We start from the raw sequence: 27,528 nt of genomic DNA, 5'->3' as shown, positions 1-27,528 counted from the left end.
GCAGGTAAATGCAGAATAATTGAATAGCCCTGGGCGTTAAACCCAGAGCTTTACCCGTGCGGTAAACACCATGGGTAATTAAATCTGCCCCCTAAGAGTAACATACATATAATAGTTTAAGTATGACAAAATTGTAACAATAACATCTTTATATTATACTAGTTCATGGAAAAACTAAAGCAAAGCATTATATCATCTACCATTCAGGCTCACCTTGGTGGTGGGTTCTGGTGAGGAGTTCCCGAGGGTCCTATGAGGAAAAACAAAACCTTTTTTATCATTAGAGTCTTACCAAGAAAGACTTTCATACACTGAGGCAGTAGTAGACAAAGAGCTGGTTCAGTGAGTAAGAGATTTGATAGTGAAATAATAACTTGGAAAGGACATTGGTAACTTTGTATGTTGCTAGAGGGCCTGATTTAGCATGGATCGCAATTGTAAACATCAGCGCAGCCGAGCGATGTTTATCATGTGTGCATGCAGTATAGCGCATGTTTGGTTTTGAATCTGGGCTTTTAAAAAAAAACCAAATTGTTAAAAAGTTGTAAAAACAGATAAAATCATGTAATTTTTGCAATCCAAAACTCGAAATTCGGATTTAAAATCAAAATTCCGAACCGTAGGAAGATCAGGACCGTGATTTAGATCTGTCCAGATCTCCTCAGGAGATCAGAAACGTGACTTGGACCTATCCGGATTCATGAAATTCGGGTGGATTCGGATTTCTGGAAAACCGTACATCTCTAATTTACTGTATGGTACAAACATAAACATATTAGTGTATTTATTTAATAAACATCTACAACATGAAAGCGCAGAAGTTTTTGAACGCGTTCCACCAGCGCAATCTTTTTAATGACATCATTCGAAATAATCATAAAACAAATGCAATTAAAACGGATTATCTCTGATATCTGTGTGAGTGCTAGCAGCTACGTTCCGTCCCCTGGGTGTAAGTATCTCACATCGGGTAACAATGTCTCCGTCTGATATTCATTTCTAATAGTTCTCCATGTGACATTACATATTACTTTTTTATTTCCCATTGAAAAGAACATTCCTTCTATTAGGCCGTTTCATTTTATCTCAGGGAAATCATACGTGAATATTCTCCATTCAATATAATTAGATCTTGCAAGGAAAAGAATAAAAAAAAAAATATATGCTTGTATCTAGTCTTGGGCGACCTCTGCTAGTTACACAGTGTTCCCCTTAGAGTCATTCAGCGACAGACTTAGGACCTCATTCAGACCCGCTCGCAAGCGCTATGTGCTCGCAAGTGGGTCGATGGTGAGGGCCTGCGCACGCGCAGTGCTCGCACTGCGCATTCGCAAGCCCCGGAGCGAGTGACAAATGCACTCGCTCCGGGGCTCGCTACAAAAGGGGCAGCTGTCGATGTTGATCAACAGCTCACCCCGTTTTGTAAGCGGGGTGGAGGGATGGCCAGACAGATGGAGGCGTTCCTGAAGGAACGCCTGCCGTTTGTAGGCGGCCCTACTGACATCACCAGTGATGTCAGTAGGGAGCTTCCTGCTCTGTAGCTATGGAGCGCGTGATTCTTGGCGCTCCATAGCTGAGCGCAAGATCAGAGCCTTATGCATCTCAGTCGCAACTCCACTTCGACATAAAGGGGGTAACTAGGCAAGTGAGTGTAATTGCGGCAGACCTGTGGATTTAGGCCCTTGTGTGCGTTCCTAGACTGACAAATGGCAACATATGAAGTCCCTTAGAAATATCATGTTGTCCACCCAGGTCGGCTATGTATTGTGTGGCCAACATTAATTACGGTACATAGTGCTCACCCTGTAGATATGTGGGGGTCTCCTGTTCCTGTGTAGGTGCTACTGAGCCACTGAGTCTCATCCACTATGGTGCGAGCATGTGGGATACGGCCCACATCCCTCACAGTCATCATGAGATGTCGCGTAGAGCCGAGAATTCTAACAGCCTCATCGTGTGGGATGGAGAGGAAGCTGAGGCCGTTCACGTCCAGGATCTGATCTCCCACCTGCAGGAGAGTGAAAAGAGAGGGACAATCACTGTGCAATATACACGAAATCAAATCAAATGGAATATGGTTCCCTTGGTAATGCCGCTAATTCTTATATGAGGGAACCGTATTATGATTTATTTGACTGTTTACCAGTGTTAGGTGGCACCAGGTATATAGGCAGCTTTAGGTGTCATAGGTATAATTTTCTTTTTGATGCAAAGAATCAGAACCACATTCTAGAGCAGTGTTACTTACAAAATCTCCCACGTTCTACCCAATAATATTCTCTTGTTATTTTATCTCCAGGGGCACTAAGGGGTTACAGAGTACAGGGGCCTATTTGTAGCCATGATCCCAAACCAGTGTGACCTTGCCATGCCTCCAACAGGTAGCAGTGCAGCAGGTAAAAGGGCTCCGCTATTCCCAACAGGAATGGTCTTGACCCAACACACTTTCCTACAAACCTGGGGCCCGATAGCTCTCACTGCAACCCTGCTTCTCTCACCCTGTTCTCATTCTTGTTAATAACAGTATTTGTTGTATTCTGCTGCCTTACATTCTAAATAAAGTATAAGGGATCCTCTTCTCTAAAATGTTATACATAATAGAAGTCACCTCCTATTTCTGTAACTTGCATCTGCAGGGTCTTGCTGACATATAGGTAGATAGAGATATACAGCCTCTTGCTGACATATAGGTAGATAGATAATTATACAGCCTCTTGCTGATATATAGGTAGATTGAGATACAACCTCTTGCTGATATATAGGTAGATAGAGATACAATTTCTTGCTGATATATAGGTAAATATACAACCTCTTGCTGATATATAGGTAGATAGAGAGATACAATTTCTTGCTGATATATAGGTAAATATACAACCTCTTGCTGATATATAGGTAGATAGATATATAGCCTCTTGCTGATATATAGGTAGATATACAACCTCTTGCTGATATATAGGTAGATAGATATATAGCCTCTTGCTGACATATAGGTAGATAGATATGTAGTGTCTTGCTGGTATATAGTTAGATAGAGATACAGCCTCTTGCTGATATATAGGTATATAGAGATACAGCCTCTTGCTCATATATAGGTAGATAGATATACAGCCTCTTGCTGATACACGGTATAGGTATATAGATATACAGCCTGGTGCTGGTATATAGGTATATAGATATACAGCCTCTTGCTGACATATAGGTAGATAGAGATACAGCCTCTATCTATATACAGGTAGATAGATATACAGCCTCTTGCTGACATATAGGTAGATAGAGATACAGCCTCTATCTATATACAGGTAGATAGATATACAGCCTCTTGCTGACATATAGGTAGATAGAGATACAACCTCTTGCTGATATATAGGTATATAGAAATACAGCCTCTTGCTGATATATAGGCAGATATATATACAGCCTCTTTCTGATATATAGGTATATAGATATACAGCTTCTTGCTGATATATAGGTATATAGATATACAGCCTCTTGCTGATATATAGTTATATATAGATACAGCCTCTTGCTGACATATAGGTAGGTAGATATATAGCCTCTTGCTGATATATAGGTAGATATACAGCCTCTTACTGATATATAGGTGTATAGAGATACAGCCGCTTGCTGATATATATGATAGATATACAGCATTTTGCTGATATATAGGTAGATAGATATATAGCCTCTTGCTGACATATAGGTAGGTAGATATACAACCTCTTGCTGATATATAGGTAGATAGATATATAGCCTCTTGCTGACATATAGGTAGATAGATATACAGCCTCTTGCTGATATATAGGTAGATAGATATACAGCCTCTTGCTGACATATAGGTAGATAGATATACAGCCTCTTGCTGATATATAGTTGGATAGAGATACAGCATCTTGCTGATATATATACGTATATAGATATACAGCCTCTTGCTGATATATAGGTATATAGATATACAGCTTCTTGCTGACATATAGGTAGATAGATATACAGGCTCTTGCTGACATATAGGTAGATAGATATACAGCCTCTTGCTGACATACTGTATAGGTAGGTAGATCTACAACCTCTTGCTGATAAATAGGTAGATAGATATACAGCCTCTTCTGGTATACAGGTAGATAGATATACAGCCTCTTGTTGATATATAGGTAGATATATAGCCTCTTGCTGATATATAGGTAGATATATATATAGCCTCTTGCTGATATATAGGTACATATATAGCCTCTTGCAGATATATAGGTAGATAGATATACAGCCTCTTGCTGGTATATAGATATACAGCCTCTTGCTAATATATATGGGTACATAGATATCATTTACAGCCTTTTGCTGATATATAGGTATATAGATATACAGCCTCTTGCTGGTATATAGGTAGATAGATATACATCCTCTTGCTGGTATATAGGTATACAGATATACAGCCTCTTGCTGATATATAGGTAGATAGATATGCAGCCTCTTGCTAATATATATGGGTATATAAGTATATAGCCTCTTGCTGATATATAGGTAGATAGATATACAGCCTCTTGCTGATATATAGGTATATATATATATGCAGCCTCTTGCTGGTATATAGGTAGATAGATATACAGCCTCTTGTTCATATATAGGTAGATAGATATACAGTATATGCAGCCTTTCTCTTAAAAAAAAGTTATACAACTCTATGGAGACCCTGTCATTATCCAGTAGGGAGTACCGATATCCCGATCATTTCTAGTAGGGATTGTATAATCCTACATAGAAGGTCAATAAAAATATAAATAAATAAATTATCATCAAAAATTGTGGAATAAGAGCAAAATAATAGTTTGGTGGTAAGCCCGAATGTTATGTGTAAGAGAATAGGAGGAACTGAGACGACCACAAGACGAGTGTTACCTTAAGTCCAGCACTCTCAGCCTCCGAGCCCTGATCCACACCAGTGATGTAAATCCCCAGGGAATACTCAGCACCTCCACGGATGAGCAACCCGAGGGAACTCCCCTCTCCCAGCACCAGATTCACCTACGGGTGAGAGCAACAGATGAGACCCAACATGGAAGAAAGTATGAATGTGCTCTTATAGGGACGCCATATTTTCAGTTTACTACAGTATTTAGATTGTGACGTGTTATATAAAAAAACTAAAGACAAAAAAAAAAATTTCTATATAGTTATGTGAAATACACCAGAGGATATCTGTATCGTATGGGTGACGTCCATTTTGAATGTGGACAGAGATATAAATTAAACTAGTAATGTTATATGTTAAATCAACAAACGGGAAATTCTTTGTTTCACTGTGTGTAATATAAGGTACAATTATATATAATTATATAATATAATTCTAGACGCAAATGTTATATTATGTCTCGGACTACAGGTACTATTACGGTCTCTATCACATCTCAGTGAGTTGTACATGTACTATATAATATGCACTGTACTGGGGGCACTACTGTGTTACTATAAAATGAACTGGGGGGACCTTTTTGTGACACAACATGGTCATAGGTCATTGAGGTGAGGGAGTTGGGGGGATTGATGAGGGATTATTTATTTTAATATTATTTATTACCAGTTATTTATATAGCACACTCAGATTCCGCAGCGCTTTACAGAGAGTATTTGGCCATTCACATCAGTCCCTGCCCCAGTAGAGCTCATGATCTATATTCCCTACCACATGCTCACACACACACATACACACTAGGGTTAATTTTGTTTGGAGCCAATTAACCTACCAGTATATTTTTGGAGTGTGGGAGGAAACCGGAGTACACGGAGGAAACCCACGCAAGCACAGGGAGAATATACAAACTCCACACAGTTAGGGCCATGGTGGTAATCAAACCCACGACCTTTGTGCTGTGAGGCAGTAATGCTAGCCATTACACCATCTGTGCTGCCCAATGGATGGATATGATGATATGAGGGGAGATGAGTGGGACATGATGATGATGATGATAGGGGGGATTGACGACATAAAAATAGTGCTAGACACGCCTCTCTAGATCTCTCTCTGGGTGCGCACCATAAAGTAATTTGCAGTGCACCCATAACACCTATGGTAGGCACAGGTTTTTCTCTATGCAAAAAAAGTTACTTGGTTTCTATGCCTGATCGGGGGTTCTCAGCGTTCGCATTTTGTACCTTTCAGTTACACTTTTGCGGCAACACGATTTTCTAGATGTACTCTGTGCAATATAATACATTTCAAGCACACAAACGTGACACATAAAATCATAATAAATGATATACATATATACTAGAATGTTTGAACCTTCATACTGTAGGTCGATAGCTATTCTGGGTGTCATATATTCTCATCCCCTTCTGTGTCTCTCCAACCCCATCACTCAATGTTCTCTACAACCTCAAGCCCACCGTCTCTCCCTATTCATGGCCCCATGTGTCTCTTCACAGCCTTATGCCCATTGTGTTTCTCCACAGCCTCATGCCACCCATATGTCTCTCTAGCCTCATGTCCCCCCTGTATCTATCGTGTCGCCCCTGTGTATCTCCACAGTCTCATGTCACCCCTGTGTCTCTCCAGCCTCTTCACCCCTGTCTCTCCCTCCTTAGGTCACCCATGTCTCTAAAGCCTCATGTCCTCCCTGTGTCTCTCCAGCCTCAGGATATTGTTTTGATGGCACCCTTTCCACCTTGCAGGGTGTTTATGATGAACCCATCTTCTTCTAAAGTTCCTGACTTCCTGGTCCTCCAGCCCCAGATCTGTGATGTCATGTGCACAGTGGGTAGGGACTACCTGCCCAGTGAGCTTTTGCACTCTGCTATGGCACTGGCTAAGGCCTCTGGATGCACCACTTTGTCTCCTGTCCTTTATCCATATCTTTATCTGTTCTACTGTCTAATAAAACACTGCATAGGATTTTCATGTTCGTGGCAAATTATTTTCTAAAATTTCAATGGATTCTCTATATTTATATGACATGATATACCAACAGCAATTCCATGTTGTCTTATCTCTTGTAATCTGTTTGCCTCTAAATAGCACACAATCATTCTTTTTTACGTTTTGTGATTCTTAGGGATAAATTTACAGCTCCCAACTGTCATCTCACAGGCTGTGTTTGAAAAATGACAGTTGGGAGCTGATTGGCTGGCACCTTATCACTTTTCACTCTGTCTCCTAACACTGCTTAGTAAATAGACCCCTAAGTCTCAGCTCGGTAACACATCCCACTAAAAGCAGCTAGGGTGTGCAGTCCAGCCCCCTCCTCCTTACTTTGTCTCTATTCCTGAGAACTAAATCTAGTCAACATCGTCAACAGTATTCCCCCTTCTAAGAAACATGGCTGTTACATACCTCCCAACTGTCCCGCATCCAGCGGGACAGTCACGTTTTTCTGGGACTGTGCCGCTGTCCCATCCGCGGGCTGCAGTGTCCCGCGGTGGGGGTGAAGTTGGGGAGAGCACAAACCGCTGCACTGCATAGCAGAGCAGCGGGTGTGCAGGAGGAGAACAGATGCCGTGCGCATGCGCGAGGTATCTGTTCTTTTGTGTACGGAACGCCAGGAGGCTGCCCAGTATCTCGGAGAGTGCTGGGCACGCCCCCAAAGTGACAAAAACGGGGGAAGCAGTGAGGCTCCGCCCAGTTTTCAATAGGCCCCGTCCCTTTTTCGGAAGCCACACCCCCTTTTGGCCGCAAGCGCCTTCGGCGCGCGACCTGCCCCTCCTTCAAGTTGTCAAATGTTGGGAGGTATGCTGTTATGTCAACAGGTAACTTTGAAATTGACGATAACACTGAGGGGTATATTTCATACAGTGCGGGTTTATAGAAGTGGAGATGTTGCCCAGTAGGTGATAGATAAATGATAAGTAGAATCTGATTGGTTGCTATGAGCAACATCTCCACTTCTATAAACCTGCACTTTGATAAATATATCTCTGAGGCGGAGATTTATCAAATCTTGGAGAGGGATAAAGTGGTAGATATGAGTTGACGTCAGCACAGCTGAAAGCATTGATTGAAGTATAATGTAGCACTACATTATATAAAGGCCGGCAGCTACTATAGCTGGAGTCTGATTTCCTCTCACAGCTGTGTATATAGTGAGTGTGTAAAACTATTCTAGTGAGTGCAGAGAATACAGTGTTACCCCCACACCTTCTTCTCATCCCCCTCCTGAAGTAGTTGGAAGTGACTCCTCTTCTCCTTCTCTGGGTCCCCCATAGATGGGCTTTGATGGTAGGGTGGTCCTCCAGGAGGGGAGACACTGCGTCCGTGTGGATCTATCCAGGTGTAGATATGACTGGAGACATGTCCGCCAGGGACCCGGCCTGATGACAGCACAGAGAGAGCCAGCTTCTGAGAGCCACGCAGAGCCTGGGAGAATGAGCACAAGAGAGACGGCATGTATACTGAGCAACGTACAAATGCGAGAAAGCTTTACTCAGACGTAATATGTAATAGAGAAGGTGGGATCCAGATTATGGCTGATTCTCTCTCATAGGAGGAGATGTATCAAGCCTTGGAGAGAGATAAAACGGACAAGTTGCCCAATGCAACCACTCAGCTGACATTTCAAAGACTGTGCTGCATATATGACAGTTAGAGGCCGATTGGTGGCAATTTCTCTATTTTATCACCCTCCAAGGCTTGGTACATCTCCCCTGAAGTACCGTGGAGGAAATGGTCATTCCTATCAGATAATTATTCTCTGTCATGCCTAACAGTACAGTGTGCTGCTGCCTCATTAATACAGCGTGCATTGCTGGACTAGGCATGTAAAAGGGTCTATAATTGATTTTATACGCCTAATAATTGTAGCAGAGTTACTGACAGCTCTCAGCCCTGTGACCCGTGTGACGCTTGGTTGCCTTCTGAATGGAACAAGTAAAGAGCGTGAAGAGGTGAAACTTAATAGAAGTCATTGATCAATTCAAGGCTGTTTAAACTGGTACGTGAGCTCTTGGAGAGCAAATTCTGCACATAGAGCACACCACATTCAACTCACTCGTGTGCCGAGTCCCAAGGGCTATATTCACTTACCTATAGCCTACGTACCCATAGCCTAATCAGATTCTACTTAACATTTATCTAGCACCTTCTAGAATCTGATTGGTTGCTATGGGCAACATTTCCACTTTAAAAAACTCACCTTAGTAAACTCACACCTTACAGTACAAAACATTGCTGAACATGGGATACAAGCAGTGGCAGATTTTATGTAGGGGTTGCAGCTCCCCAAGTAAAATCTGGCACCTCAGTGAGCCAGTTGCAGTCTGTGACTGGCCGTGGCTTCCCATTGGAAGCACAACCTGTCAGTCACACACAAGACAGGCAGTTCAAGGGGGACGTGTTCTCTCCCCTGGCACTGCCAGTCTGGGCTGCGATTAGTAAGCTTGCTTCCAGTGGGAATCCGCTCCTCTGCCTCACGGCCACGGGCAGCCCTACCCGGTTTCTAGAGGCTGCAGCAGATGCATTCCCTAGAAGCCAGTGTTATGAAGATGTGCAGCACCACATACGCTTGTACGCATATGCCAGTTATGCCGCCGGTCAGACCTATTGCGCGGAAGTGGAAACGTCGCTCATCCAAGAAGATAGGAGCCGCTGCTGGATCCTAGCAATATAACCATTGCTGCATATACAGTAATAATATCCACAAAAGCAGCACCAGCTGAACCCAAGGTTTTGTTGCCCTGGTTGGCAATGGGGAGATGATGGTATGTCAAGGAGATAAAAGCACATGAGGGTAGAGGAGGGTAGACCTCGCTCATGAAAGCTTACAATCTAAAGGGGAGGGCAGACATACAACGGTCACACAGAGGGGATAATTTATCGCCGATAACGTCATTTTTGCTATTTTCACTTATCCCCATATTCATTACAAAGACTTTTTGCAGTTGCGAAAAGTGTTTGCCAAAAAATGGGGATAACTTTTCACCTATGAATAGGTGGCGAAAAAAAGTGCAGAATTGGGGTTTTGGGGTGCAGACTTAAAAAAAGGACCCTGCAGCCCTTGGAATGTCTCTAAAAGTTATCTGTGTCAAAAAAAGTAAAAAAAAAATTAGCATGGGACACCCCCCAAAAAAGTGGTTTCGTTTTGGGGGTGAAAAAAAAAGGGGGACAAACATACAAACTAGCGAAAATTGACTCAGGTGGGGTCCCCAAGTCCTGTATGCCCCAGGTGTTTAGAATGCTGGTGGTTGAGGCAGGTGGATTTTTAAATAATTTTTACAGTTCACTTTAGGGATTTCAAATATGCTTGCAACTATTTTCGGGAGGCAATCGGGAAGCCGACTGCCTAAATACCGGCAGCCGGCTTCCCGACTGTCTTATCCCGGCAAGGGTGAAATGCCGGGCGTCTAGATGTAGACGCCCGCATTTCCCCGACGCCGGGAGACCGGAGCCCGGCATCACGATCGTAGTGATGCCGGGCGCCGCGAGCGGACAGCCGCGGGGGGGAGGGTTAGGTTTAGGGTTCCTGGGGGGGACTTAGGGTTAGGCTAGGGGAAGGGAGGGTTAGGGTTAGGCTAGGGGAAGGGAGGGTTAGGGTTAGGCACCCCTGGGGGGGACTTAGGGTTAGGCACCCCCCCGGGGGACTTAGGTTTAGGCAGCGGGGAAGGGGGTGGTTAGGGTTAGGCACTTAGAGGGGGGATTAGGGTTAGGCACTTGGGGGGGAAGTTAGGGTTAGGCACCCCTAAGGAGGGTTAGGGTTAGGGGGGTTAGGTTAGTGGATACTTACCTATCCACGATCGGGATTTCCAGCGCTGTCGGGCTTCCGCTGCGTCGCACTCTGCTCCTGTCGGCCTGCCGGTGACGGGAATCGAACCGCCGGCCATGCGGCTGCCGGTATTTGATACCAATTCCACTATTTTCATGTACCCCAATTTTCATGGGAGTAGTTGTTTAAAAACACGCGCCCGATACTTTATCCCTAGGAAAAACTACGATGATAGCGAAAAGTCCAACCTTGGACTTTTCGCCTCTAATTGAATATGTCTATGTCTGCCCTATGTCTGCACAGAGGATAGACTTGCAAAGTGAGTCAAAGGAAGTCAGCGTTTGGGAGAGGTAATGGGGGGGGGGGGGTTAGGCCAACCAACGCAGCGCAACAATGTGTACAACTCTGTACAAATACATACATATAGTTCTGCACACTCTGTACAAGTACATACATATAGTTCTGCACACTCTGTACAAATACATACATATAGTTCTGCGCACTCTGTACAAATACATACATATAGTTCTGCGCACTCTGGACAAATACATACATATAGTTCTGCACACTCTGTACAAATACATACATGTAGTTCTGCACACTCTGTACAAATACATACATATAGTTCTGCACACTCTGTACAAATACATACATATAGTTCTGCACACTCTGTACAAATACATACATATAGTTCTGCGCACTCTGTACAAATACATACATATAGTTCTGCGCACTCTGTACAAATACATACATATAGTTCTGCGCACTCTGTACAAATACATACATATAGTTCTGCACACTCTGTACAAATACATACATATAGTTCTGCACACTCTGTACAAATACATACATATAGTTCTGCACACTCTGTACAAATACATACATATAGTTCTGCACACTCTGTACAAGTACATGCATATAGTTCTGCACACTCTGTACAAGTACATACATATAGTTCTGCACACTCTGTACAAATACATACATATAGTTCTGCGCACTCTGTACAAATACATACATATAGTTCTGCGCACTCTGTACAAATACATACATATAGTTCTGTGCACTCTGTACAAATACATACATATAGTTCTGTGCACTATGGACAAATACATACATATAGTTCTGTGCACTCTGTACAAATACATACATATAGTTCTGCACAGTCTGTACAAATACATGCATATAGTTCTGCACACTCTGTACAAATACATGCATATAGTTCTGCACACTCTGTACAAATACATGCATATAGTTCTGCACACTGTACAAATACATACATATAGTTCTGCACACTCTGTACAAATACATACATATAGTTCTGCACACTCTGTACAAATACATACATATAGTTCTGCACACTCTGTACAAATACATACATATAGTTCTGCACACTCTGTACAAATACATACATATAGTTCTGCACACTCTGTACAAATACATGCATATAGTTCTGCACACTCTGTACAAATACATACATATAGTTCTGCACACTCTGTACAAATACATGCATATAGTTCTGCACACTCTGTACAAATACATGCATATAGTTCTGCGCACTCTGTACAAATACATACATATAGTTCTGTGCACTCTGGACAAATACATACATATAGTTCTGCACACTCTGTACAAGTACATGAATATAGTTCTGCACACTCTGTACAAATACATACATATAGTTCTGTGCACTCTGTACAAATACATGCATATAGTTCTGCACACTCTGGACAAATACATACATATAGTTCTGCACACTCTGTACAAATACATACATATAGTTCTGCACACTCTGTACAAATACATGCATATAGTTCTGCACACTCTGTACAAATACATACATATAGTTCTGCACACTCTGTACAAATACATACATATAGTTCTGCACACTCTGGACAAATACATACATATAGTTCTGCACACTATGGACAAATACATGCATATAGTTCTGCGCACTCTGGACAAATACATACATATAGTTCTGCGCACTCTGTACAAATACATGCATATAGTTCTGCACACTGTACAAATACATATATATAGTTCTGCACACTCTGTACAAATACATACATATAGTTCTGCACACTCTGGACAAATACATGCATATAGTTCTGCACACTCTGTACAAATACATGCATATAGTTCTGCACACTCTGTACAAATACATACATATAGTTCTGCACACTCTGTACAAATACATACATATAGTTCTGCACACTCTGTACAAATACATACATATAGTTCTGCACACTCTGGACAAATACATACATATAGTTCTGCACACTCTGTACAAATACATACATATAGTTCTGCACACTCTGTACAAATACATACATATAGTTCTGCACACTCTGGACAAATACATACATATAGTTCTGCACACTCTGTACAAATACATACATATAGTTCTGCACACTCTGTACAAATACATGCATATAGTTCTGCACAGTCTGTACAAATACATACATATAGTTCTGCACACTCTGTACAAATACATACATATAGTTCTGCACACTCTGTACAAATACATACATATAGTTCTGCACAGTCTGTACAAATACATACATATAGTTCTGCACACTCTGTACAAATACATACATATAGTTCTGCACACTCTGTACAAATACATACATATAGTTCTGCACAGTCTGTACAAATACATACATATAGTTCTGCACACTCTGTACAAATACATACATATAGTTCTGCACACTCTGTACAAATACATACATATAGTTCTGCACAGTCTGTACAAATACATACATATAGTTCTGCACACTCTGGACAAATACATACATATAGTTCTGCACACTCTGGACAAATATATACATATAGTTCTGCACACTCTGTACAAGTACATACATATAGTTCTGCACACTCTGTACAAATACATACATATAGTTTTGCTGCACACTCTGTACAAATACATGCATATAGTTCTGCACAGTCTGTACAAATACATACATATAGTTCTGCACACTCTGGACAAATACATACATATAGTTCTGCACACTCTGTACAAATACATACATATAGTTCTGCACACTCTGGACAAATACATACATATAGTTCTGCACACTCTGTACAAATACATACATATAGTTCTGCACACTCTGGACAAATACATACATATAATTCTGCACACTCTGTACAAATACATACATATAGTTCTGCACACTCTGGACAAATACATACATATAATTCTGCACACTCTGTACAAATACATACATATAGTTCTGCACACTCTGGACAAATACATACATATAATTCTGCACACTCTGTACAAATACATGCATATAGTTCTGCGCACTCTGGACAAAAACATGCATATAGTTCTGCGCACTCTGTACAAATACATGCATATAGTTCTGCGCACTCTGTACAAATACATACATATAGTTCTGCACACTCTGGACAAATACATGCATATAGTTCTGCACACTCTATGCAAATACATACATATAGTTCTGCACACTCTGTACAAGTACATGCATATAGTTCTGTGCACTCTGGACAAATACATGCATATAGTTCTGTGCACTGTACAAATATATGCATATAGTTCTGCACACTCTGTACAAATACATGCATATAGTACTGCACACTCTGGACAAATACATGCATATTCCCCCCGGCCCTGCAATGAGCAGCTCTGAACGCTGCCCGATCGGAGGCAGTAGTAACTCAGCCCGGGAGGGGGGGAGCAGACGGCCCGGCCCAGCGGGAAATGTCCCGACTTCCTAGCGGCCCAATCCACTCCTGTATACAGTGCATCCAGAAATATTCACAACGCTTCACTTTTTCCACATTTTGTTATGGGGAAGAGTGCAGAAAAATATCTGCTGTTTTGAAGGTCCCAATGAGCACAGTGGCCTCCATCATCCGTAAATGGAAGAAGTTCGGAACCACCAGGACTCTTCCTAGAGTTGACCGGCTATCTAAACTGAGCGACCGGGGGAGAAGGGCCCTAGTCAGGGAGGTGACCAAGAACCCGATGGTCACTCTGTCAGAGCTACAGCATTCCTCTGTGGAGAGAGAACCTTCCAGAAGGACAACCATCTCTGCAGCAATCGACCAATCAGGCCTGAATGGTAGATTGGCCAAACAGAAGCCACTCCTTAGTAAAAAGCACATGGCAGCCCGTCTGGAGTTTGCCAAAATGCATCTGAAGGACTCTCAGACCAAGAGAGACAAAGATTGAACTCTTTGGCGTGAATGCCAGGCGTTATGTTTGGAGGAAACCAGGCACCGCTCATCACCAGGCCAATACCATCCCTACAGTGAAGCATGGTGGTGGCAGCATCATGCTGTGGGGATGTTTTTCAGCAGCAGGAACTGGGTGACTAGTCAGGATAGAGGGAAAGATGGATGCAGCAATGTACAGAGACATCCTGGATGAAAACCTGCTCCAGAGCGCTCTTGACCTCAGACTGGGGCGACGGTTCATCTTTCAGCAGGACAACGACCCTAAGCACACAGCCAAGATATCAAACGAGTGGCTTCAGGACAACTCTGTGAATGTCCTTGAGTGGCTCAGCCAGAGCCCAGACTTGAAACCAATTGAACACTGTGCACCGACGCTACCCATCCAACCTGATGGAGCTTGAGAGGTGCTGCAAAGAGCAATGGGCGAAACTACCCAAAGATAGGTGTGCCAAGCTTGTGGCATCATATTCACAAAGACTTGAGGCTGGAATTGCTGCCAAAGGTGCACCAACAAAGTATTGAGCAAAAGCTGTGAATACTTATGTACATGTGATTTCTTAGTTTTTTGGTTTTTTTTTTATTAAATTTGCACAAATCTCAAAAAAACATTTTACACGTTGTCATTATGGGGTATTGTGTGTAGAATTTTGAGGACAAAAATAAATTTATTCCATTTTGGAATAAGGCTGTAACATAACAAAATGTGGAAAAAGTGAAGCATTGTGAATACTTTCGGATGCACTGTAGATCTGCACACTTTGGACAAATACGAGGGTTGTCCAAACAGTAATGCCTAAATGCTCATAACTCTAAAATAATATCCAACATTTATTTGAAACTTTGTCAGTTTGTAGTTTAATATGTCTGCTAGCTACAGTATATATGTATTTTTGTTTAGGTTGTCGAAGCCGGATAATTGGCTGAGACAGGATAGGTGTAAAAATAGATCTGGGCGACGCCATTTTGCGAATGGCAATGAGACGCCATTTTGCGACTGGCCGCCCGGCACCATTTTAGTGAAACTCGCCATTATAAGTACAAACGGCGGTGCTGTTATGTAGCATCGTGCGATTCCCACGCAATAGAAAGAAGTTAAAGGTCCTCACCATACAAATACATACAGTCATTAAAACATATGAAATGATTATCCCTGCAAAACACGTACCATGGTGTACTCCACAATACACAGTCGCACAACGCTAACTAGCGTCTTTTCCCAATTCCCCAATGTAATATCCAAGGTTTATGCAGTAATTATTAATGTTGTGTAATAAAGGTTATTTGATATCTAAGGTTTAGTACATGGTAAGCAGACCGTGTTTGGTGTTGTACTGATCCACTGTGTCTCCACAGATTTCCGGTATCATCGGTGAGAAGATCGCAACATGCGTCTGCAAACTATGGACTATAGAGAGTTAAAACAATAAATGTACTCTGTAATGTTAGCAGCTTAGATTAGCATGCAGTGAGAAAAAGGACACAGAGGGTTGTTAGAGGTTGTTTGTGTCCATTCGATTTGACCTATGAACTATCCTGTAACAGAAGCACCTTTAAGAAGAACCAATGGAATCATGTCAAACTTATCTATTGTATTGCCTATCCCTGTAAGAGTATATATGTGCGCTCTCTGACCCCAGTTTGGAGTCTTCTTGCTGTGCTGTTGACGGAGGTTTCTAATGCTGATGCTGGTATCTGGGCCCAGAACGCGTGCATATATAACAACTGTACCTTGGGTCTGTATGATTTATTTGCGCTAATTGTCTTTAGATCACAGCGTGTAACCATCTGTTTTTATATTGAATAATAACTTTTTTGTGCTTTAGAACCACATTCAAAGTTTGAAAGCATTTATTTACTGTGCGACTCATTACGCTAAAGAGCGACAATTTTAGAAGTATAGGCAGGATTTTAGAAGGTATAGACAGGATTGCATAGAGGTTTTAATTATGTATCCATAGTTGGGTGCTCGCAGTGTTAATCACACTACTGGTCACTTGGTAACACTCGGTAGCGATCTCTCAGCAAAAGGGTGGAGGCGCCATAGCAGGAGAACGCATTGTGCCTTCGAAATATGCTACCACTTTTGTTGCTGAGAGTCCACTACCTGTTATTGTGGCTTTAGGAGTGCTGATTGAGAATCCAGGGACGAGGGAGGAAAAAGTTTGTTTTCCTTCATCGATAGGTTTTTTTGTGTTAAAAAGGGAAAGTCGCATTATTGTGTATGCGATCAGTCGCACTATAGCGTAAAAATCATAATACATGTTGTGTAGTAGTCGCATTATTGTGTATGTGACTAGTAGTATACGTATTTCCTGTATTGCTGCCACATGTTTTAAACAAAGCCGTTGAGAGTGCACGGTGATATTGATAGATAGCATTGTTGTAAATACATTGATCAGTGTTGCCATAGTCTGGGAAAACGTGTATTTTTCTGCGCAGGAAAAGGGTGTGTAAAAGTGAGTATTTGTTGGTAGGGACAAGAGTTCCCTAGTTAAGGGTATCGTAGGAACCTTAAGGACTAGGCGCAAGGGTCGACCTAGTAGCTCGGTAGTAGATACCGTTCTAACACATAAGCAGGTGTAGTTGTTGTCTTTGTTGTAGGTTCGGCTCTCAGTGTGATTACAGTATTCAGTGACCAGTTAGGGTTATTTGAGCATTGTAATTGAACAGTACAGTTTTGGCTAAATTGTGATTGTGAACTGGGTAGAGGGTGGACGAAATCACTGAAAAGGGTAGGTGTTATTGGAATGCCTACATGCTAGCAGTTGAAAGGTAGTCAAAAAGGGATTAGGTACATGTAAGCAGCCTGATTATTCTTCCATAGGTTTGTGGGCGCGTCCTGTTAAGACGTCCACAGGTAAGTGAAAGTATCTTGATTATCTTTCACCAGTTTAAATCTCCATTGAAAAGCTTAGGGTTCTCCCAGAATGGGGCCAAGCAAACGGTAGAGATGTTAGATGATGTGCTGCTGTTGGAAGCGCCGCTTGGGTAGGCACGCCTATTATGCATACTAAGTACGGTGCTTATGCAATTAGGTACTGTGATGTATGGTTCAAAATGACGATGAAGAGTGTTAGACCGTTTCCCAGAATTGGTAGCTTTGATAAGGAGGTATTGAACAATGTCCGAGATAACATCTGTATGGTGCGCTCTCGATTGAAAAAGGTAAAATATAATGAGTGTTTAAAATTATGGCAGTGTGAGGGGGAGGCGTGGCTTAAAGGTGTGCACGCGATGCAAACTAGCGTCGCGAGCACGTTACCGGAGAGTACACACACAGCGCTAAACTGCAGTGCGTGCGTGCCGCGAGATAGAGCGCACATGCAGCAAGGTAGCATTGTGGAAGGTATTGCCAGTGGTTCACGCGCACCACCGCCGCCCTATGCGGATGGGGGTGCAGGCACAGTTGTTGAAAAAACCCATAAAAATTTAACAAGTAACTTGTACCCTCTCTTAAGTAATCATAAGGAAATGCTTATGATGCGGATGATGAGCCTATTGTTATGTCTGCCATTTCCCATGCTGTACACATGTTAGATGCTCCACCACAACAAGCACAAGTGGTGCCGCCATCTTCATCAGTGATAGTACAGGAAGTGTTAACATCCACTGCACCCGTAGAGGAAGTTGTTAACCCTATACGTAGCAGTAATAGACTAAATCCCCAGCCAGGTAACAAGGTCAAAAGTAGCAGTGCGGCCGGTCTGCATCCCATCCGGACAATAAGGATTCCGAATGGGCATGCGGATGCGAACTGTGTAGTGCCCACAAGGGAGGTAGCAATGCATTGTCCTTGGACAAGAGCGGAGCTAAATTCCATAATAAATGATTTCCCTGATCCTAAAAAAGGAATGCCAAGATTTTTGAAAAATTTGGGTAGTGCTCACGAGCCAACCAATAAAAATTGGCGAGTGGTGTTAAGGGATTGTCTTCCACGCAATACCGATGTGACAAAGTTTACCACGGATTGTGTATGGAAACCGATGGTTGTGCAGCAGGTGTCCTCACACAAAAACATGGTGATGCCAGTAGGCCCGTAGCACACTATAGTACACAATTGGACACTGTGGCAAGATCACTCCCAACATGTTTAAGGGGGTATAGCAGCAACTGCTCTATTGGTCAGTAAGAGTGAGGATGTGGTACTAGGCCATGATATGATTGTCTATACTCCCCATGCTGTATCTGCTTTGCTAAACTCTGCCCAAACCAGACATGTCTCCTCAGCTAGGTTCACAAAATGGGAACTAGCCTTAATAGCACCTGCAAACATTACCATCAAAAGGGGCAGTACATTAAATCCAGCTACGTATTTACCATATGTGCAACATGATGCACAAAGGGTGGAGAGAGGTGAGCCGATGGCAACAGGTGAGCTCTGCAGGTATATTGATGCACATGATTGTATGGAATATCTGAATCAAACCTTTACTGCAAGTCCTGACATACGGGATACACCTTTAGAAAATGTAGATGTGACATTTTACACGGATGGGAGTTGTCATAGACAAACTGACACTGGAGAGTTATGTACAGGTTATGCTGTGGTAAATGACGAGGATGTTATAGAAGCCGAACCTTTAGGCCCACCACACTCGGCCCAAGTGGCGGAACTGATGGCACTAAAGAGAGCATGTGAATTAGCAGAAGGTAAATCTGCTAATATCTACACTGACTCTAGGTATGCCTTCAGGGTAGTATACGATTTTGGTGCCTTATGGTGTCTGAGAAAATTTATGACAACAGCAGGCACACCAATTGCATATTCCAAACATATAAAAGGACTACTAACAGCAATCCAATTGCCAAAGGAAGTGGAGGTAATTAAGTGTAAAGCCCATACATTTGAGGATGATCCGGTGTCACTGGGCAACAACAGGGCAGACGAAGCTGCAAAATGGGCAGCAGGGTTAAAAATGAATGTACCAACTGAACAAATCATTACTTTTCAAACAACTGATATGCTGAAATTAATTGAGATGCAAAATGTGTGTTCTATCCAGGAAAAGCCAATCTGGAGGTCCAAGGGATGTGGGCAAGAGTCCTCTGGACTCTGGAGAGTCGGACAAGGTAAGCCAGTGGCTCCCAAGGCATATTACCCACGCCTGGCTGAGGCAGGTCTGACTCATTTGGGAAAGCAAGGTATGTGTAAATTGGTGAGAGCATCCTGGTGCACACCAGGTTTTTCTTCTCAAGCGGAAAAGAGAGCAATGTCCTGTCTGACCTGCTTGAGGAAAAACATTGGGAAAACGATCCCAACCGAACCATCCCACATTCCTCCGACTGACGGACCTTTCCAGGTAATACAAATTGATTTCATCCAATTACCACCCTGCAGGAATCTCAAGTATGTATTAGTGTGCACTGATGTGTTTTCCAATTGGGTTGAGGCATACCCAGCTGCCACTAATACTGCTGTGTTTACTGCCAAGAAAATTGTTCAGGAGTTTGTATGCAGATACGGTATCCCTAAAATTATTGAGAGTGACAGGGGTACTCATTTCACAGGTGATGTTTTTCAAAATATGTGTAAACTGATGGGTATTAATAGTCGACTTCATACCCCCTACCGACCGCAAGCCAGTGCCAAGGTGGAGAGGATGAACGGTACTATTAAAAATAAATTAAGTAAGATCATGGCAGAAACTGGACTAGGATGGCCAGAAGCATTACCGTTGGTCCTACATAGCATAAGAACCACTCCTAGACCCCCTCTAAATCTGCCCCCCTTTGAAATACTGTTTGGTAGACAACCTCATTTGATTATAAGTCCGCAGGAAGATTTGAAAGGTAACAACGAGGTAAGGTGAGGTAAGGTATCTTATAACAATGCGTAAACAGTTAAAACAGCAACAGCAGAAACTGAAATTGTTGTCGCATGATATGCCTGAAACAAACTGTCATGATGTTGAACCTGGAGAATATGTTATGATCAGAAATTTCTTGCGTTCACGTTGTGTGACTGATCGTTGGGAAGGTCCGTATCAGGTGTTGCTGACGAGTACCACATCTTTGAAGGTGGCCGAGAGAGATACCTGGGTCCATTCCACACACTGCAAAAAGGTCAACCAACCGGTGGAGAAACAAGGCGGAGACGAGGCTGATAACATGGACCTGTCGATCGCAAGCTTGTTCTGGGAGGGTTAAAAGGTTGCAGTAAGATATCTGAACTAAAGAAATTTGCAGGTCCTGGCTACGGAAATGGACTGGTCTGCTGTGTTCATTTTTGTATTCTCTTCCAGAGTTTCCATCATCCTGGTTTGTTCGGGGATCTCTGGTTTCTGTGACGGGGACTGATAGAGGAGATGGGAGCTAATGGCAGTATTGATGGAGTGGAATCAAGAGGAGGAGTGCTATGCCAATCAGGGGAGTGTCTGACCAATCTTAGTACTGTAATTGTTAAGAGATCTGCTATTTTGGATACTCGGAGACAGTGTGAAGGTCTATCGTCTGAGGATTATTGTATGTGTGAGTTCTGTGGGTCCATAGTCAACGAGAGATGCATCCAACAGTGTCAACCTAAGTATAACCAGTATTGGGGTGGGTATCCTTTAGAGGATTATCACACCATGGTGGGCAAAATTTTGAACCAAACCAACTGTTGGGTGTGCTCTCATGTGCCCCAAGGACAACATAATGTAGGATTAGTGCCATTCCCATTAAATATCTCTGAAATTTTAGAATTGCAAAAAGGGAAGACACTGGATGGGAAATATCTTAATACCAACCACCTAATTTTAAACTCCACCAGTACCAGGCAGATAAAACAGTTATATGTTTAAACATCACCAACTCCAATGAACCAGGAAGTTGGGAAGTGACTGGGAATAACCAGACGATGACCTTCTCACAAAGCGCTGAAAGTGAGCCTATGAATTATGAACTGTTACGCAAAATTAGGTCAGGTGGAAGACACTTCCGGTATAAATATACACTGAGTAACACCAAAGAAATGATTGGTGGAATATCAGAAGGGTACTGTGCTAAGGTTATACAACCAGAAACATGTATTTGCCAGATGGGAGAACCTGAGATAGGATCATTTGTGAGGGAAATGTGTTTGATGATCATGATGCATACTATTCCTTATGTTCTCCCCGATGATGTATATTTTATATGTGGAAGGAAAGCGTATAAGTGGCTCTCTCCGAGTTTTGAAGGTTTGTGTTACCTGGGAAGAGTAGTCCCAGAGATTATGATGACCCTCACACATGGTGAAATGCTTGGTATTCATAAAAACACACCATCACCATATCTTCACACACAGTATGAACACAGAGACAAAATAAATATGATACCTGGTGATGTGCATAAAGCCACACAGTTAGTTAGTGAGACAACTGACTTTCAAGTTTTGGTAGCACTGGATCCCACCAGGATCGCTCGGGGTACACTAAATTTCAGATATATCCAAGACCTTGCTAAATTGATAGATAATATCACCGAGATGTATGATGACACATTCAGGTATACAGGTAGGGAATTGCAATCATACAAGAACTGGTGCAACATAGACTAGTGTTAAATTATTCAGCATCTGTCACCACTGTATTGCGTAACTTTGGCCATCCAATTTGGAGTAAAGTGTTGCACTTACATTACAAATCATACCAGTGATCCCAAGGAGGTAATAGACCGGAAGATGGATGAAATTCTGTAGCTAAAATGGGAATTTCGAAAGAACCATAATGCTTCAGTGGCTGAAGTAGAGGAGAAGGTAGAGGAATGGGTTTCATGGTTGAACACAGTGAAATGGTTCTCAAGTCTAGGAGAGTGGGTCCAGGAAATGATTGCGAGCATAGGTAAACTCCTGATCCTCATCCTGGTTGTCATCATAGTAATTGGCTTATGTGTCAGGTGTGATCCTACTGTGTTGAAATGTGGAAAATGTAAAGATAAGGTAAACCAGAAGAATGAAATTATGATGGTGGTCAGTAGTAACAATATGAATACTGAGGTAAATGTAGAACTGCATTACAACCCTGAACTAGACGGTACCATCGTATAATGTATAAGATGTAGACATGCATAAAATGTATTATTAAAATGTTATTTTAAAACATCTTAAATAATGTAAGTCCCTATTCCCCCTCAAGACTTCCTTTATAGGATTGGTGCATCCCCACATCTTTTCCATGATCTTCCAAGATCCGCGGTGTGCATATTGGGGTAGTTTTTTATCCCCTCCTAGAGACACATTATTGATGGATTAAGAACCACCTTGTGCCATCCCATAATATAATATTAAATAATATGTCATAATGTAAGCCTAAATTAATTTTAAAATCAGAGTATGATAGCATGTTGTTTGCTATCAAAGGGTGGACTGTCGAAGCCGGATAATTGGCTGAGGGATCGGTGTAAAAATAGATTGGGGCGACGCCATTTTGCAAATGGCAATGAGACGCCATTTTGCAACTGGCCGCCCAGCACCATTTTAGTGAAACTCGCCATTATAAGTACATACGGCGATGCTATTATTTAGCGTTGCGCGATTCCCACTCAATAGAAAGAGGTTAAAGGTCCTCACCATACAAATACAGACAGTCATTAAAACATATAAAATGATTATCCCTGCAAAACACGTACCATGGTGTACTCTACAAAACACATAGTCGCACAACGCTAACTAGCGTCTTTTCCCAATTCCCCAATACTTACACACTGTACACTTACATAAAAAGTTCCCTAGCATTAAAGTGTAATATCCAAGGTTTATGCAGTAATTATTAATGTTGTGTAATAAAGGTTATTTGATATCTAAGGTTTAGTACATGGTAAGCAGACCATGTTTGGTGTTGTACTGATCCACTGTCTCTCCACAGATTTCCGGTATCATCGGTGAGAAGATCGCAACATACGTCTGCAAACTATGGACTATAGAGAGTTAAAACATTAAAATGTACTCTGTAATGTTAGCAGCTTAGATTAGCATGCAGAGGAAAAAAGGACACAAAGGGTTGTTAGAGGCTGTTTGTGTCCATTCGAATTGACCTATGAACTATCCTGTAACAGAAGCACCTTTAAGAAGAACCAATGGAATCATGCCAAACTTGTCTATTGTATTGCCTATCCCTGTAAGAGTATATATGTGCGATCTCTGACCACAGTCTGGAGTCTTCTTGCTGTGCTGTTGACAGAGGTTTCTAATGCTGATGCCGGTATCTGGGCCCAGAGCGCGTGCGTATATAACAACTGTACCTTTGGTCTGTATGATTTATTTGCGCTAATTGTCTTTAGATCACAGCGTGTAACCATCTGTTTTTATATTGAATAATAACTTTTTGGGTTTGGGACCACATTCAAAGTCTGAAAGCATTTATTTACTGTGTGACTCATTACGCTAAATAGCGACAATTTTAGAAGGTATAGGCAGGATTTTAGAAGGTATAGACAGGATTGCATAGAGGTTTTAATTAGGTATCCATAAGGTAGTCCAAGAAATACCATGGAATCCAAGATGAAACAAAGAGCCATCTTTGAATTTCTGGAAAAAAAGGCTGCAGTGCTACAGAAATCCACAGAAGACTGAAAAAAGTGTATGGTGAGCATAAAATTGACTATAGCAATGTCAGAAGGTGAATGAGGTTTTTTCAATCGGGAGAATCGTCCATATGCGACAAACCTCGTGGTGGCAGACCATCAACTGCAGTGGCAGCAGAGAACCAACACAAAGTCGATGCCATGATTCAGAAAGACCGTCGTGTGACCATCAGCGATATCAGTCATGAACTTGAATGTAGCCATGGCACTGTAGAAACACTAATCATTGATTTGGGATATTGTAAAGTGTGTGCTAAATGGGTTCCAAAGCAATTAACCAGGGATCATAAGGCCCAGAGGGTGGAAGTGTGCAATGACCTTTTGATCAACTTTGACGCCAACCCTGAGACGTTTTTGGAAAATGTCATTACAGGAGATTAGACCTGGGTATTCCTTTATGACCCAGAAACAAAGGCCCAATCAAAACAATGGAAACACCCAAGTTCACCTAGGCCAAAAAAGTTTAAATCACAGTGATCCGTAAACAAAGTTATGGCCACAATTTTCTGGGATTGCCGAGGTGTTATTCTCATCGATTACTTGGAACCAAACCAATCAATCAACAGTGATCGATACATTATTACACTTAAGAAGCTGAAAGAAGCCATCCGCAAAAAAGGTCAACAATTCCACTGTAAAATGTCATCTTACACCATGACAATGCCAGACCTCACACTTCGATGGCAACATCTGCGGCCATTGCCAAAATGGGGTGGGCAATAATGCCACATCCACTATAGAGTCCTGATTTGGCCCCTTCTGACTTTCATCTGTATGGCCCTCTTAAATACTGTCTCCGGGGTCAACATTTTGAAGACATAGAGGTTGTTAAAATCGTCATACGTTCCTGGGTCAAACACCAACCACTGGAATTTTTCCAAAGTGGATTCACAGCTTGGGTTGAGAGGTGGAGAAAATGTTTGAGGGCAGATCGTGAATATTTTGAGTAGAGTCATTCTGTTACTAAGACTTCAAAGTATTTTACTGCAAATGTTCAAATCTGTATCTATAATGAAATTTTAGTTGTGAGCATTTAGGCATTACTTTTTGAACAACCCGCGTACATGCATATAGTTCTACGCACTCTGACCAAATATATGCATATAGTTATTGGGACCTGTCATCTGACATAGAAATAGCAGTGCTATTTGAATTTACTGATTTCATAAGTATTTTGTTATTAATTATTATCTGCAAAAACCAGAGCGACTTTAGGTCTGGCAATATAACTATTTATTAACTCCTAGATACATGGGATGCTGTGTAGAGTCTGTCTGTTTGTTTGTATTAGAATTTTAGGACTTTTATCTGGTGTGGGTGAGGTTATTGGGGGGTGGAGTGTATGCTTCACTATATACCCAGTAAGTTACAGGCTGCAGGCCTGTTACAAGGCTGCATAGGTTTTTTATTTCAAAGTGTTTTTTTTCTAAGTGGTATTATATGCGCAGCATAATTTAAAGAGTTAGACAGGAGTTAAACAGAAGGTAGACATGAGGACATTTAAAAAAAACTCTTCATAACTTGAAAACAATTGAAAATGAATTTCTGAGCTTCTGGATAACCTTCAACTCAGCCACCAGCTTTCATTAACCTGAACACACCTTATGCCAACAGTCGACTTCAACATTGCAAGCAACTACCAGTTGGATTGCTGCATTTTGATTTTTAAATGTATGTTTTTTGACACTACACTGTTTATATTATTCATTTACCACTGTCAATTTATCTCTACACCACTGTAGTATCTACCATTGTTTAGCACCTGTTCATCTTTAAGAATGCTTTATCCTTAATTTAAAGTCCTGCAACTTTAACAGCTCTAGTCTAAACTCATTTTGTTTATTATATACTCTTCTAGTTGTGCCTTTACATCTACCAGCACTGTTCTTCCTTTTATCTGATTTTTGACATTTTAACTGTACTGTTCCTGTATCTCACTCTCATCACTACTACTGCCTTTTCCTTCCCCCCCTAACCCTCATCTACGCAATGTCTCTTTTCTTCTGCTCCCCCCCCTCACTCAGAAGCTACATAATACTTTCCTCTACCACCAGTTCCCATCTCTTTACTCCCTGCTCCACCTTCTCCTCTCCCTCCTTCCTCTCCTCTATCTCCCTTCATCCTGTCACACACCACAGAGACCCCAGAATCAGACCCCATTGTTTACCTTTGCGGGCACTCTCCCGCGACATTCACAGGAGGCTGGGGCATCATCTACGGCTGGCCCCGTCTGTGACCTCCTCCTTGGGATGTGGGTACAGGTGACGTGGTCTGGCTTCCCCGCGATGCTGCAGTGGCGTCCTCCTCTCCTCTGGTCTCCGTCGGTCTCTGCTGTCCCTCTGCTGCAGTGGGTCCGGCACCCCTCATGGATCAGCTGCCGTTCACCAGAGTAGATGGGCGCAGCCATCTTGGACCAGGGCATGTGATGCTGTCTCCACCAATGGAGCAGCTTCCCCTCAGAATTCGGCCAGACAGCTTCCAGCAGTCTGTATAAAAGGACCTCCTGTCCCACTAGCAAGTTGCCAGTGCAAGAGGACTTTCAGTCTATTACTGAGCTCCCTTACTGTGCTCCCAGTGTATCTGCTGAATCCTCAGTACTTCTACTTGTGTGACTATCCAGCCGTCCTCCATTCACCTGGACCCCAGTTACCTCCTGATCCTAACCGGTGACAATCCAGCCATCCTCCATTCACCTGGAGTCCAGTTACCTCCCGGTCCTAACCGGTGACAATCCGGCCATACTCCATTCACCTGGAATCCAGTTACCTCCCGTTCCTAACCAGTGACAATCCAGCCATCCTCCATTCAGCTGGAGTCCAGTTACCTCCCGGTCCTAACCGGTGACTATCCAGCCGTCCTCCATTCATCTGGAGTCCAGTTAACTTCTGGTCCTCCCTGAGTTCAGCTGTGCCTCAGTAACTACTCAGGCTCCTTCTGTCAATAAAATCCTTCATGCGCAGGAACTTCATTAAACCTAGTCTCCTCCAGAGAGCATCCGAGTCAAACAAGACAGGTCCAAGACCCAACCCAGGAACACAGCCTCAAATCCCTTTGACTGTGACACATCCCATCTAGTACTCTCCACCGCATCTCCCATAAC

At 42.3% G+C, this 27,528-nt stretch overlaps 1 protein-coding gene across 2 annotated transcripts in view; it reads right to left on the bottom strand.

The window, feature by feature from the left end:
* Positions 1–27,528, bottom strand: part of WHRN (whirlin) — a 169,012-nt gene that overhangs the window by 78,181 nt on the left and 63,303 nt on the right. Inside the window, exons 2-5 of one of the 2 annotated variants that reach the window (XM_088455488.1) lie at positions 8,123–8,341; positions 4,891–5,016; positions 1,803–2,008; positions 214–250 (exon numbers count right to left, since the gene is read on the bottom strand). In XM_088455488.1, coding sequence (XP_088311614.1) covers positions 214–250; positions 1,803–2,008; positions 4,891–5,016; positions 8,123–8,341 — 588 coding nt within the window. The remainder of the gene's footprint in view (positions 1–213; positions 251–1,802; positions 2,009–4,890; positions 5,017–8,122; positions 8,342–27,528) is intronic. The other variant, XM_088455489.1, reaches the window with a different exon arrangement.

Source organism: Taudactylus pleione, unplaced genomic scaffold (genome assembly GCF_031769625.1).
Source record: "Taudactylus pleione unplaced genomic scaffold, aTauple2 ptg000656l, whole genome shotgun sequence".
Lineage (NCBI taxonomy): Eukaryota > Metazoa > Chordata > Amphibia > Anura > Myobatrachidae > Taudactylus > Taudactylus pleione.
This window is presented reverse-complemented; position numbering and strand designations above follow the sequence as displayed.